Genomic DNA, 10,239 nt, shown 5'->3' with positions numbered 1-10,239 from the left:
TAACATACTCTGTGGTGACAGGTGCAAAGATTTTTTTCATAAGGGAACAGATACTCTATATTTCCTCTAGGTGATGAACAGGAGCCTGGCGTGCTGCGATTCATGTGGTCGCAAAGAGTCGGACATGACTAAGCGACTGAACTGAACTGAACTGAATTGAACTGAACATCTTCAAAACTGCTTTATAAGTGTTTTATTTTCATATTGACATATTATGATTTAATGTAATCATCAGTTTAGTTCAGTCGCTCAGTCGTGTCCGACTCTTTGCGACTCCGTGAATCGCAGCACGCCAGGCCTCCCTGTTCATCACCAACTCCCGAGTTCACTCAGACCCATGTCCATCGAGTCCGTGCTGCCATCCAGCCATCTCATCTCGGTCGTCCCTTTCTCCTACTGCCCCCAATCCCTCCCAGCATCAGAGTCTTTTCCAATGAGTCAACCCTTCGCATGAGGTGGCCAAAGTACTGGAGTTTCAGCTTCAGCATCATTCCTTCCAAAGAAATCCCAGGGCTGATCTCCTTCAGAATGGACTGGTTGGATCTCCTTGCAGTCCAAGGGACTCTCAAGAGTCTTCTCCAACACCACAGTTCAAAAGCATCAATTCTTCGGTGCTCAGCCTTCTTCATAGTCCAACTCTCACATCCATACATGACACAGGAAAGACCATAGCCTTGACTAGGTGGACCTTAGTCAGCAATGTCCTGCTTTTGAATATGCTATCTAGGTTGGTCATAACTTTTCTTCCAAGGAGTAAGAGTCTTTTAATTTCATGGCTGCAGTCACCATCTGCGGTGATTTTGGAGCCCAAAAAAATAAAGTCTGACACTGTTTCCACTGTTTCCCCGTCTATTTCCATGAAGTGATGGGACCGGATGCCATGATCTTCGTTTTCTGAATGTTGAGCTTTAAGCCAACTTTTTCGCTCTCCTCTTTCGCTTTCATCAAGAGGCTTTTTAGCTCCTCTTCACTTTCTGCCATAAGGGTGGTGTCATCTGCATATCTGAGGTTATTGATATTTCTCCGGCAATCTTGATTCCAGCTTGTGTTTCTTCCAGTCCAGCGTTTCTCATGATGTACTCTGCATAGAAGTTAAATAAGCCGGGTGACGATATACAGCCTTGACGTACACCTTTTCCTATTTGGAAACCATCTGTTGTTCCATGTCCAGTTCTAACTGTTGCTTCCTGACCTGCATACAATTTCTCAAGAGGCAGGTTAGGTGGTCTGGTATTCCCATCTCTTTCAGAATTGTCCACAGTTGATTGTGATCCACACAGTCAAAGGCTTTGCATAGACAATAAAGCAGAAATAGATGTTTTTCTGGAACTCTCTTGCTTTTTCCATGATCCAGCGGATGTTGGCAGTTTGATCTCTGTTCCTCTGCCTTTTCTAAAACCAGTTTGAACATCAGGAAGTTCGTGGTTCATGTATTGCTGAAGCCTGGCTTAGAGAATTTTGAGCGTTACTTACTAGCATGTGAGATGAGTGCAATTGTGTGGTAGTTTGAGCATTCTTTGCGTTGCCTTTCTTTGGATTGAATGAAAACTGACCTCTTCCAGTCCTGTGGCCACTGCTGAGTTTTCCAAATTTGTTGCATATTGAGTGCAGCACTTTCACAGCATCGTCTTTCAGGATTTGAAATAGCTCAACTGGAATTCCATCACCTGCATTAGCTTTGTTCGTAGTGATGCTTTCTAAGGCCCACTTGACTTAACATTCCAGGATATCTGGCTCTAGATGAGTGATCACATCATCATGATTACGTTGGTCATGAAGATCTTTTTTGTATAGTTCTTCCGTGTATTCTTGACACCTCTTCTTAATATCATCTGCTTCTGTTAGGTTCATACCATTTCTGTCTTTATCGAGCCCATCTTTGCATGAAATGTTCCCTGGTATCTCTAATTTTCTTGAAGAGATCTCTAGTCTTTCCCATTCTGTTGCTTTCCTCTATTTCTCTGCATTGATCACTGAAGAAGGCTTTCTTATCTCTTCTTGCTATTCTTTGGAACTCTGCATTCAGATGCTTATATCTTTCCTTTTCTCCTTTGCTTTTCACCTCTCTTCTTTTCACAGCTATTTGTAAGGCCTCCCCAGACAGCCATTTTGCCTTTTGCATTTCTTTTCCATGGGGATGGTCTTGATCCCTGTCTCCTGTACAATGTCACGAACCTCATTCCATAGTTCATCAGGCACTCTATCTATCAGATCTAGGCCCTTAAATCTATTTCTCACTTCCACTGTATAATCATAAGGGATTTGATTAGGTCATACCTGAATGGTCTAGTGGTTTTCCCTACTTTCTTCAATTTAAGTCTGAAGTGTAATCATACACTTCTGCTTTTCATGTGAGAAGATGCCTTTACTCCAACAGTCATTAAATAGAATTTCCAAAAGGTTGAGAGATTTGTGTTGATTTGGTTATTTTCCCCCTGCATCATTTGAGCTCAACATCTGAAGATAGTTGGCTAAGGAAAGTAGTCTATCTATGATCTTGAAGGAAATCAAGATTATTATCCTCATCCAGAACCAACCAAATCAGTCAGGAGGAGTTTGATTTTGTTGGCCTAGGATTTCGAACTATGGTGTCCAAGATTTCACCTTGAGTATTTATGCCGTGTAATTTTTCCACAGGTCATAAAATACTCAATACAGTGGATTGCACCAGACCCAATGGAGGAAGGCTGCCTATGAAGGTTGATTTAATGATGAGTGATTTTGCTGAGGAGCATCAGGCTTTCCGATGACTTTCAGTGGTGGAAAGTTTACTGGTAATACTTTATTTCAAAGTGATACCAGGGAGTAGGCATGGCACTTGCTAAACGCTTTGCAAATCATACAAAGATAACTAAAACATGGTTCTTCCCTGCAAGAAGCTTACAATCTTACTGGGAAACCAGACTTGCAAATCACAGATTACAGACTAAAGTTCCCAGCTCAAAGTGTGCTGATGGGGCATGAAACAAACACTAAGGGGATTAGGGAGCATCTCAGGATAAGTCAAGAAAAGAATCATTTGATCAGTTGGATTCCTGATGTAGACCATAGAGCAGAACAGGAAGAGTCCGACATTGGTAATCCAGGCTTAAATGCTCTTGGTATGAGTTCAGAATAGAGTGTGGGCACTTTGAGGTAGGCATATGCCCTGGCTTGGTGGAATGCTCATACCAGGGAGGGATGGGCAAAGGAAGCCCGTCTTAAGTATGGGTTATGGGGTCTGGGGAGCAGGGAAAATAGGCAAATAGTGGTCAAAGAATATAAACGTCCAGTTATAAGGTGAATATGTTCTGGGATGTGATGCACAGCATAGTGACTATAGTTAACACCACTGTGCTCTATATCTGAAAGTTGCAAAAAAGAGCAGATCTTATGTGTTCTAACACATGAAAAATGGTAATGAGGTGATGAAGGTAATAAGCTAACCTTATTGTGGTAATCATTATGATGCATGCATGCAATGAAATCACCGTGGTGTGTACTTTAAACTTATGTAAAATTACACATCAGTTATATCTCAAAGCTAGAAGAAATGTGCAATCCAAGGAAGAAGTGCTTCTGCTCTGGGTCTAAGTGTAGTGGCTAGGTTGGGGTGGGGGAGGGTGTGTAAGTGGTACATTTTGTTCTCACTTTTGCTCAGTACTAGATTGAAAGTGCTTAATATATGTTCAACTTAATAAATGCATATGTTTTCTAAGCAATCTCTGTTTAATGATGTGGCAGAAATGCCCTACTTGCAATATGAAGAAAGCCTTGTACAGTTCCTTTTTTCTCTTAAGTCTGTATTCATTGCTTCCCAGAATGTGTCACCATGTGAGACATAGAGGGGAGGTGCTGTCTTTAGTGGGTTAACAATGTGACTGGGGAGGCAACATATACCTACTAAAGGTAGCTGGCAGAATTCCATCCTTTTTTTTAAGATTTGTTTGTTTGATTTTTGGCTGTGCTGTGTCTTTGTTGCTGTGTGTGGGCTTTCTCTAGTTGCGGTGAGTTGGGGCTACCCTCTAGTTGCAGTGTGTGGGCTTCTCATTGTGGTGGCTTCTCTTACTGCAGAGCATGGGCTCTAGGCATGGGGACTTCAGCAGTTGCGGTGCTTTGGCTCAGCAGCTGTAGCTCTTGGGCTCTAGAGTGCTGGCTCAGTAGTTATGACGCACAGACTTAGTTGCTCCACAGCATGTGGGATCTTCCTGGACCGGGGATCAAACCTGTGTCCCCTGCGATAGCAGGAGGATTCTTTACCACTGAGCCACCAGGGAAGTCCCAGAATGTCATTCTTAGGTGGGTATGTGTATGTGTGTGTTTGCATGTGCACATATATTTAAGAAGGTCTGGAATATACCAGAACGTTAATAATTAAATGTTAATAGAGATCAGGTCTAGCTTATGGATAACTTTTATTTTTTTTCTGTCTCCTTGTCTGTGTTCAACAGATGTTCATAGCGGTAGGAGGAGGAGCAGTTCCCTGACACAGTGTCCCACATGCTCTGGGCCCTGCCTAAATTCTCAACTTCCTTTACTGTCTGTATCCCCATTGCTTGACCAATGTCAGCACATACTGGCCTGCTTTTTGTTCTTCAGACTCAATACGCCAAGTACATCCATGCCCTGGTCTTTGCATGTGCTGTTTCCACTGCCTGAAGTGCTATTACCCCTGACCTCCACACAGTGGCCAATTCCTCTTCTATGTTTGTCTGTATTCTATGACTCCAATGTCATCTTCACTAACTGTCCTGTCTAATAACCCCCTCCAGCCATTCTCTAGCCCATGGTCCTATTTTACTTTCTTCCTAGGTCATCACTGTTTGAAATAAATTTATTTACTTATTTATTATTTGCATCTTTCACTAGAATGACTGCTCCATGAGAGCAAGGAACTGCTTTTCTTGTTCATCATTATATTCTCCATGCCTTAAACTATTTTGGCTCATAGGAGGTGCTCAATAAATATTGAGCAAATGAATGAATGAGCAAATGAACAAACTGTGAGGCAGGCATCACGATTCCATTTCACAGAGGAGAAAACAAACTTAAAGAATTTAAGTGGTAGAGCTGCGTTTTGACCCTAAGTCTTAACTGACTCCAACATCCAGGCCCTTGACCACTGCACACCCCCAAGGTGGAAAAAAATGTGCTTTGCATTTATAATCCACCCAGATAGCAAAAACCATTTCTATGTTAGAAGAGCATTAAGCAATACAAGAATTACAGTGCCTCTTAAAATGTACATGTATGCAAGGTACAACTATACATGCCACCCTGTATATTCAGCTAGGTCCACATGAATGCCATAAACAAGGAGAGGGTTGAGTGTCTTTGGCTAGTTCAGGAACATTTTCCTAGTAACCAAATGAAATTTGCAAAATAAAGCCACTAATGACAGAGTTTTGGTCTACATCTGAGTGTCAGCTGTCAATTTTTATCTCCTGAAAGATTTCTCTACTAGACCTTTTGTTTTTCTCTGATTTCTGAACAGAGGAGACTCTAATCCAAACCCTGTCATTCCAGAGGAATGGAAAGCCCAGTTCATTAAAACAGAAAGGAAGAAACTCCTGAACTACAAGGCTCGGCTGGTGAAGGACCTACAACCCCGAATTTATTGCCCCTTTGCTGGGTATTTTGTGGAATCCCACCCATCAGACAAGTATGGCTGGACATTTTGTATAACATATTTACACATGAGTTAATGTATTCTGGGATGAATGATTTAGTTGTAAATGCAACACGGAATGAGAGAGAATAATTGGTAGGAATCTGGAGTTTATTTAACAAGCTGTCTGAGAACGGAGAGCATGAATGAAAGCAATGCTTGGCAGCTGGAGTTAATCCAGATAGAGTTTTGTCCAGAAGGATCCTGGAAAGGATAAAGGCAAGTTATATGTATTCAGTATACACTAGAAATTGAACTGCGGCATTTAATCAAGTCATTTAGTTTTCTCAATGACACTGTAAGGTAGGTATCATTATGCCTGTTCAAGTTGGTTGAAACTCAGGGGCTAAGAGATTTGCCCAAATCACTCTTCTGGAATCACTGGAGTTAAGAAATGAATCCTGGTATGCTTAGCTCTGGAGCTCTTTTCTCTACACCACACTATATCTCAGAATAGAGACTGTATCATTATCAAGTTATATTGTCATTTTTGAGTGTCTAAAAGGATTTTTCTTGCAGCAGCATAACTTCTAGATCTTGTTTTTCAAGTGTATTTTTTGGAGGCCAGTGAGTTTTCTTTGAGAATGTTTGAAGGTTTTCATTTTAATGGTCACATGAAGTTTGGAGGAGCAGAGTCTCCAGACCTGAGCCAGCATTACCTGATATCTGTTCTGAATGCTTGGTGTCATGAGAGAGGGCCAGGAGATCCCAGGGGAGGGTCAGATGACTGGAATAGCAAGAAGGACAGTCAGAGAGGCAGCTCTGAACCAAATGGCACTGAACCATTTCAATATTTTAGCAACTATTATGTCTTCTGGCTGAACATCAGTTCTGTCCTTCAAACAATGGGAAAAAGAGCAGAGAAAAAGATTTTGCTGCCATTTACAGCTTTCATACATCACACTATATGGAAATACCCAAGAACTGAGGAACTGGACTGTGGTGACATTTTGCTCTCCACACTGTCTTGGACAGTGATGAGCATCTGTTAAAAGATATAAAGAGAAAGCATGTCCAAGATCAATCAAGAGAGTCTGCTGGAGAAGGTGAAACAGTGTGTCATTCAATTACTTTCATGTTCTAAGCTATGGGTCACTCAAGGGAAAAGTGAAAATTGATAGAAATATTTACCACATGACACTGGAGAGTATTAAAGTCAGGACGGTGAGGAAGTATTTCTGAGCTTGAATTAAAAAAAAGAAAGACCCAGAGGATTTCCTTATTTGGCTTCATGTTATGTGTTTCATGTCAAACCTTATAGTCTGAAGGCAGATAAGTTAAGCATCCTTAGGGATGACCTTTTGGTCTAAGGCTTGACCAGAGAAGAGGAATTAGATAAAATAATGGACATTTGAAGTGCTTTAATCTATCACCTAAAATATGAGAAGGAAATAACTGTTTTGCAGGGACCCAAAAAAGGGATCTCTGCCTGAAAGTTTAAGAATGGACCAGGTGGCTTAGAGAGGTAGAGAGATAGTCTGTATCTGTGGAAAAACAGAAATATGGGCAGAGAAAAAGAATGCATTGTATTCATGGAAGAATTCAAGTAGCTGGATTTCTAGTCATCAACTATGGAGACTAGCAGGTAGTAAAATAGTATTTTTGAAGTGCTTAAGGAAAAGAACGGTCAACACAGATTCTATATCCAGTGAAAATATCCTTCAAGAATGAAGGTAAGATAAAAACATGCCCAGATGAAAGGAAAACTGAGACAATTCATTACAAGAAGAGCTCCTTTAAGAGAAATGCCAAAGAAACTTATACAGATAAAAGTAAAATGACTCTAGAGGGACACTTGTGGAGGAACCACACTACCCAATTGTAAGACTCACTGTAAAACTACAGAAATCAAGACAGCATGATATTGATGAAGGGATAAACACATAGGGCAGTGAAATAGAATCTAAAAATAGATCTACCTACATATAGCTATTTGATTTTTGACAAAGGTACAAAAACAGTTCAACGGGGAAAGGATAGTCCTTTCAATGAATGTTATTTGAGCAATTGGACATTCATGTGCAAAAAATGAACCGCAGTGTAAACCCTACACTGTATCCCCTAAAATAAGTCTAAATGGGTCATAAATAAAAATGTAAATGTAGAACTATGAAACTTTCAGAGGAAGATATAGGAGAAAATCTTCATGAGCTTGGGTTAAGCAAAGTCTTCTTAGATATGACACCAAAAGCACAATCAGTTCATTGAAAATTTTAATACATTGGGCTTTATCAAAATTAAAATATTTGCTCTGTGAAAGACACTGCTAAGGGAGTAAAATGACAGACTGCAGACTGTGAGAAAATGTTTGCAAGTCATATATCTGATTGACAATTTGTGTCTAAAATATATGATCAACTTTCAAAATTCAGTGTAAGAAAGCAAAGAACTAAAAAATAAATGGGCAAAATATTTAAACAGATACTTCACCAAATAGGCATAAGAAATGATGTGCCTATATCATTAGCCATTAGAGAATGCAGATTAAAACTGCAATGAAATAAGAATTAAAAGTAATACAAGTTATTAATAAAATTTTAATATAATTAAAATTAAAATAAGAATGAAGATTAATAAAATTTAATGAAAGATTACCAGTATCCAATTATGACAAAGATACAAAACAATAAGACTTCTCAGACATTGCTGTTGAGAATTCAAAATGATACAGCTATCTGGAAATCAGTTTGACTGTTTCTTTAAATATACATTTATCATACAATCCAGAAGTTCCATTCATGGGTAATTACCCTAGAGAAACTAAACTTTTATTGAACACAAAAACTATACACAAATATTAATAGTAGTTCTATTCATAATTACCAGATCAACTCAGATATCCTTCAACAGGTGAATGGATAAACAAGCCATAGTATATCCACACTACAAATGCAATAAAAATAGATAGCTGTTGATATACACAACAACATAGACGAATCTCAAAGGCATCATGCTAAGCGAAAGAAGTCGGCCTCAAAAGATTACGAATTGTGTGATTCCACTTATATGACATTCCAGAAAAGGCAAAACTACTGGTTGGAGAGCAGATTGATGGTTGCCAAGGGCTGGGCTGAGGGGAGAGTTTGACTGACGGGCCAACAAGAGGGAGTTATGAGAGAGCAGAATATAGAGCAGAGAGAACTGCTCTGTACCCTGACTGCAATGGTAGTTGCGCAAATCTACACATATGTTAAAATTCATAGAGTTGATCACCCCAAACCGTCCAAAAATTGGATCTAAGTAATCTTAAAAATTAAAAAACCTAAACAGTTATTCTTAACACCTCAGCCATGTTAATTAAAGCTATATGTTTATTTAGATCATATTTGTAAGACAACACGTATCTTAATATAGGCACATTTTATATGAGTCACAACCCTTTGAAAGAAACAAAATACACAGTTTATTCATTTAGTAAATCTTGAAGCATAGCTTTATTATTTTAAATGTTAAAATCTTATAGATATTTTCATTTTTTACAAGATTCTGTCAGTTATATAGAGCATCTGTTTCATCACACAGCTACTCAGCCGTTAATAGTGTCTTTATGAGCTCATAATAGTGTCTTTATGAGCAAACACCAGGGCCATTTGCTTCATGAAGATCCCCTTTGTGACCAGTAACTAGAGCAATTTGTGTACAAAGGGCAGGGACTTCCCATAAGCAGACAGGGAATGCATGTGTCATTCTACTCAGAGTACATTTATCTGTAAACTTGTCGGGTAGTAAAGAAATAGTCCTTGAGATTCATTTTTATGGCAAAATTCTGTAAGTACTGACCATAATTTCTCATCAACTGAGGCTTCAGAGTACAGTAGGAGAAATAGTGTACATGGAATTTAGGCTCTTCCCTACTACCACTTATTAGGACCGATTATTATTATTATTATTCTTTTACTTTTCTGGGCTTCATGTGTCTCATCATTAAAACCTGACTGCTTTCATTTTGAAGTTCTGTGTTGTCTGGTGACATGTCTACATGTATCTTATTGATTAATATGTCCGATTGCTGATGTGTTCCCTTTACTACTTCTTGTTGATATTATGTAGCTGTCTCACATCTTCCGAATATTTTCAGATAGACTGGTTTAAGGATAAATAATAATTTCTTTTGATCAATACTGTTCATCATTCATTCATTCATCTATTGAGCTGCATGTTCTTGGTGCTGGAGAACCAGGGATGAAATGATTGTCTTCAGAGTTGGAAGAGAAAAACAATGATGATGTAGAATGATAAATGCTGTGGTACATGCGTGTTCTGAAGGCAGTGGGATACAGGTGGGAGTCAGAAACTGACTGTTGGAAACCATGGATGGGACGATTGAAACAAAGTTTTGAAGTATGAGTAAACCCTGACCAACAAAGATAGAAAGATGCCGAGATGAGTGACTGCAGTTCAGTGTAGGGGACGGAGGCAGGTGTTTGAGGAAGTGGGGAGGAGGGAACGGAGGGAACCAGACAGTGAACACTACTGTGTGCCGCTCCACATGACTTGGATTTATCCTTAAGAATGAGGGGGTCTGATGAGCAGAGACATTATCAGATGTGCACCAGGGAGGTTAGGCTGTATGTATGGTGGGAAGGGAGATA

General features: G+C 39.5%; 1 protein-coding gene across 1 annotated transcript in view; it reads left to right on the top strand.

The window, feature by feature from the left end:
• The window catches only part of LOC102189920 (cytidine monophosphate-N-acetylneuraminic acid hydroxylase), an 82,647-nt gene that overhangs the window by 53,321 nt on the left and 19,087 nt on the right, over positions 1-10,239 (top strand). Inside the window, 4 exon segments of the mRNA XM_018038506.1 lie at positions 71-83; positions 2,638-2,724; positions 2,727-2,774; positions 5,506-5,641. Of these exon segments, the coding sequence (XP_017893995.1) occupies positions 71-83; positions 2,638-2,724; positions 2,727-2,774; positions 5,506-5,641 (284 nt within the window).

The sequence above is a fragment of the Capra hircus genome, chromosome 23, assembly GCF_001704415.2.
Source record: "Capra hircus breed San Clemente chromosome 23, ASM170441v1, whole genome shotgun sequence".
NCBI lineage: Eukaryota > Metazoa > Chordata > Mammalia > Artiodactyla > Bovidae > Capra > Capra hircus.
The sequence above is the reverse complement of the archived record's forward strand: the minus strand, read 5'-3'. Positions and strand labels throughout refer to the sequence as shown.